The 3,815-nt window shown below is 34.6% G+C and overlaps 1 protein-coding gene across 1 annotated transcript; it reads right to left on the reverse strand.

The window, feature by feature from the left end:
- Positions 1-2,007: 2,007 nt before the first annotated feature.
- LOC117318059 (putative tripartite motif-containing protein 75) lies at positions 2,008-3,525 on the reverse strand. The gene has a single exon (XM_033873060.1). It carries the CDS (start codon positions 3,523-3,525, stop codon positions 2,008-2,010), a length of 1,518 nt encoding a protein of 505 aa, XP_033728951.1.
- Positions 3,526-3,815: the final 290 nt, after the last annotated feature.

Here is a 3,815-nt window from a genome sequence, read left to right on the forward strand (position 1 = left end):
GTTATGTCAGATTGTATGTTGTTATGTCAGATTGTATGTTGTTATGTCAGATTGTATGTTGTTATGTCAGATTGTATGTTGTTATGTGGGATTGTATGTTGTTATGTCAGATTGTATGTTGTTATGTGAGATTGTATGTTGTTATGTGAGATTGTATGTTGTTATGTCAGATTTATGTTGTTATGTCAGATTGTATGTTGTTATGTGAGATTGTATGTTGTTATGTCTGATTGTATGTTGTTATGTCAGATTGTATGTTGTTATGTGAGATTGTATGTTGTTATGTGAGATTGTATGTTGTTATGTGAGATTGTATGTTGTTATGTGAGATTGTATGTTGTTATGTGAGATTGTATGTTGTTATGTGAGATTTATGTTGTTATGTCTGATTGTATGTTGTTATGTGAGATTGTATGTTGTTATGTGAGATTGTATGTTGTTATGTGAGATTGTATGTTGTTATGTCAGATTGTATGTTGTTATGTGAGATTGTATGTTGTTATATCAGATTGTATGTTGTTATGTCTGAGTGTATGTTGTTATGTGAGATTTTATGTTGTTATGTGAGATTGTATGCTGTTATGTCAGATTGTATGTTGTTATGTGATATTGTATGTTGTTATGTCAGATTGTATGTTGTTATGTGAGATTGTATGTTGTTATGTGAGATTGTATGTTGTTATGTCAGATTGTATGTTGTTATGTGAGATTGTATGTTGTTATGTCAGATTGTATGTTGTTATGTCAGATTGTATGTTGTTATTTGAGATTGTATGTTGTTATGTGATATTGTATGTTGTTATGTCTGAGTGTATGTTGTTATGTCTGAGTGTATGTTGTTATGTAAGATTGTATGTTGTAATGTCAGATTGTATGTTGTTATGTGAGATGTATGTTGTTATGTCAGATTGTATGTTGTTATGTCAGATTGTATGTTGTTATGTCAGATTGTATGTTGTTATGTCAGATTGTATGTTGTTATGTCAGATTGTATGTTGTTATGTCAGATTGTATGTTGTTATGTCAGATTGCAGCTTGTTTAATCTGATCACAGATTCTTGTGTCTGAGCTTGGTCTGTTGTGTCTGATCGCAGGGGTCTATAGTTCGATTTTCTCAATTCTACATTATTTTCCAAAACCATTATTCGTTTCCCCGGTAATCATTTTAATAGTGCACTAACAACCCCAGCAAAATCCCTCCGATATCCATTGGTTCAATACCATCGGCTGATATTGTAATTTCTTCCGGCAAAAGTACTTTTTGTGTTTAATAAAAAAAAAATAGAAGAATGCAAGATTTCTATCTTTCTTGGTGCATTACTGAACACGTTTTATTTATGATTATCAAAGAAAAACGCTAATGTGGATCAAATTAATTAGAAAATCTAATTTTAGTGGGAATCATATTCCAGCTCTTTTCAAAATATAATCATGGAAGTAAATAACGTTTACACTAATTGTGTTATTGAGTTGATCATATGTTAAAATTTGATCATGCGTTAAAATTAGGCCCTGCCCTATAATTTGATAATACGCTTAAATTTGATCATGCGCTAAGATTTGATATTAGGGTACAATTTGATCATTCGCTAAGATTTGATATTAGGGTACAATTTGATCATTCGCTAAGATTTGATATTAGGGTACAATTTGATCATTCGCTAAGATTTGATATTAGGGTACAATTTGATCATTCGCTAAGATTTGATATTAGGGTACAATTTGATCATGCGCTAAGATTTGATAATAGGGTACAATTTGATCATTCGCTAAGATTTGATAATAGGGTACAATTTAATCATTCGCTTAGATTTGTTAATACGGTAAGATTTGATCATGCATTATGATCTGATATTGCTTGTAAAATTTGAAAATTCAGATTTGATAATTCAGGTAAATTTCATCATTCGCTAAAATTAATTACTGTAATAGAAAAATTTAAATCAATACGTATCAATAATATACCGAAATATTCTTAATTAAAGACAGCTATAGTTTAGTCGTTAATCATGCCATTTGAAGTATGTTGACTGTTCGCTTATCCGCCTCAGATAGTGTGTTTTTATGCTGAGAAACGCATATCCTCTTCAGTCTTGAAGATGCATGTAGTTTCCAAGGAAATATCAGAGCACTGTCGATGTAGGTACTCAAGTCGTCTCCGTTGAAAAACAAAGTGAAGATTTTACCTGAATTCCATGAGGCAACAATTAGATGAGTGTCCAAGGCACAGATTCCCGAGGAGACACCGATCCGTCCGTCGTCAACCTTCCACAGTGTTGTACCGTCGAAATCCAGGCAACGGATATGCGGATCTTGATAGGATTGGTCTGTTATAAATACTTTCTTCTCTGATGCCGTTATTGTGATGTAAGTGAACTTAGTTTTTAAGTAAGATTCGTCCAAAACAATCATCCATACCTCTCCGTCTGTTTCGAATATTTGTAGTTCGGAATGGGAGCATATAGCCACGTTTCTTTTATCGGAAGCCGCTGCTTTACATGCAATATTAGTCTTAAGTTTTTTACCGACTTCAACAACACCGTCCTGACGTACCTCGCACCTCATGAGTTCCTGTGATTCTGGGATAGATACCATTACATGGTCCTGGGTCAATGAAATGGGTACTACATCATAAGGGGCTGGAGCGACACTCGTTTTAAATAAGAACTTCAGAGATAGGCTAAATACAGACAGAATTCCGTTGATATGGTCAACAAGAAGGATTTTTCCTGAAGGGAGAATAGCTATACCTGTTATCCATGACGATTTCCCTTGGAATGGCAGCTGAATGGTTTGTAACTGGTTTTCCACTGGCTGTTTAATGCTTGTTTGATCTGAAACTTCAGCTCTCTCCCTTGATGAATCATTAGTTTTCTCTTGGTGTTGATTTATCAACTCATTTATTTTCCTTTTCATTGATTCGACTTCTTCTCGCATGTGTTGCTCTGATTGATCAAGAACTTCCAAGTTATTTCGTCTTCGATCTATCATATCTTCAATTGAATTGCATTGCTGCAGAAGACTGTCAATGTGTTCCTTTTCACCTTTTTGGACCGGGGATTCATTTTGGTTCGACTTATTACCCTCACTTGCCTCTTCGCGCGTGATGACGTTTTTGCATCGTCGATGTTTATGACGACATGAGGAACAGATGTGTTTTGCATGATCGACACAGAAAAAATCGAGTTTATTTTTGGGATGATCTTTACATATTTCATCAGATTTCTCTCTTTGTGTGTTATAAGCCTCAATCATAGAACAAATCACGTGGTTATTTTCAAGCTGGTCTGTCCACACTTCCGGATTGTTCCTGACATGCGCAGACATATGAACATGCCGTCGACATATTGGACAAGCAAATTCTTTGTTCCTACGACTTCGAAGATTTTTACCAATTATGTAACTGCTTATACACTTCCTACAGAATGTATGTAGGCATGGTAACGCTTTTGGATCCTGAAAGACTTCGAGACAAATTGTGCATGTGATTTGATCTTCAACTGTCTTCAAAATAGCGGTTGCCATGATTTTATCAGTGTTTTCTGTCGTGTCGGTAACCTGAGAAAAAAAAGATAATATTTGAAATAATCGCAGAGACGTTTTGCTGCATCGACAATGTTCGTCATGGAAAACGATATAAAAAAATCTGTAGCTAACGTAATCCCTCAAGCCCGAAATGTATTTACCGTGAAATATGTTAAGTCCGTTGTCCGTCAATTTTTACTTAAACAGCTACTAGTCATAAACGACTGAATGGATATTGAACAAATTTAGTCTGAAGCATTGTTTGGGTACAGGGTAACCAATTTCGTAAT

This window comes from Pecten maximus, chromosome 19 (genome assembly GCF_902652985.1).
Source record: "Pecten maximus chromosome 19, xPecMax1.1, whole genome shotgun sequence".
Classification (NCBI taxonomy): Eukaryota; Metazoa; Mollusca; class Bivalvia; order Pectinida; family Pectinidae; genus Pecten; species Pecten maximus.

Coding starts and splice junctions, on each gene's coding strand:
- LOC117318059 (XM_033873060.1), bottom strand. CDS start 3,525: ATGGCAACCGCTATTTTGAAGACAGTTGAAGATCAAATCACATGCACA.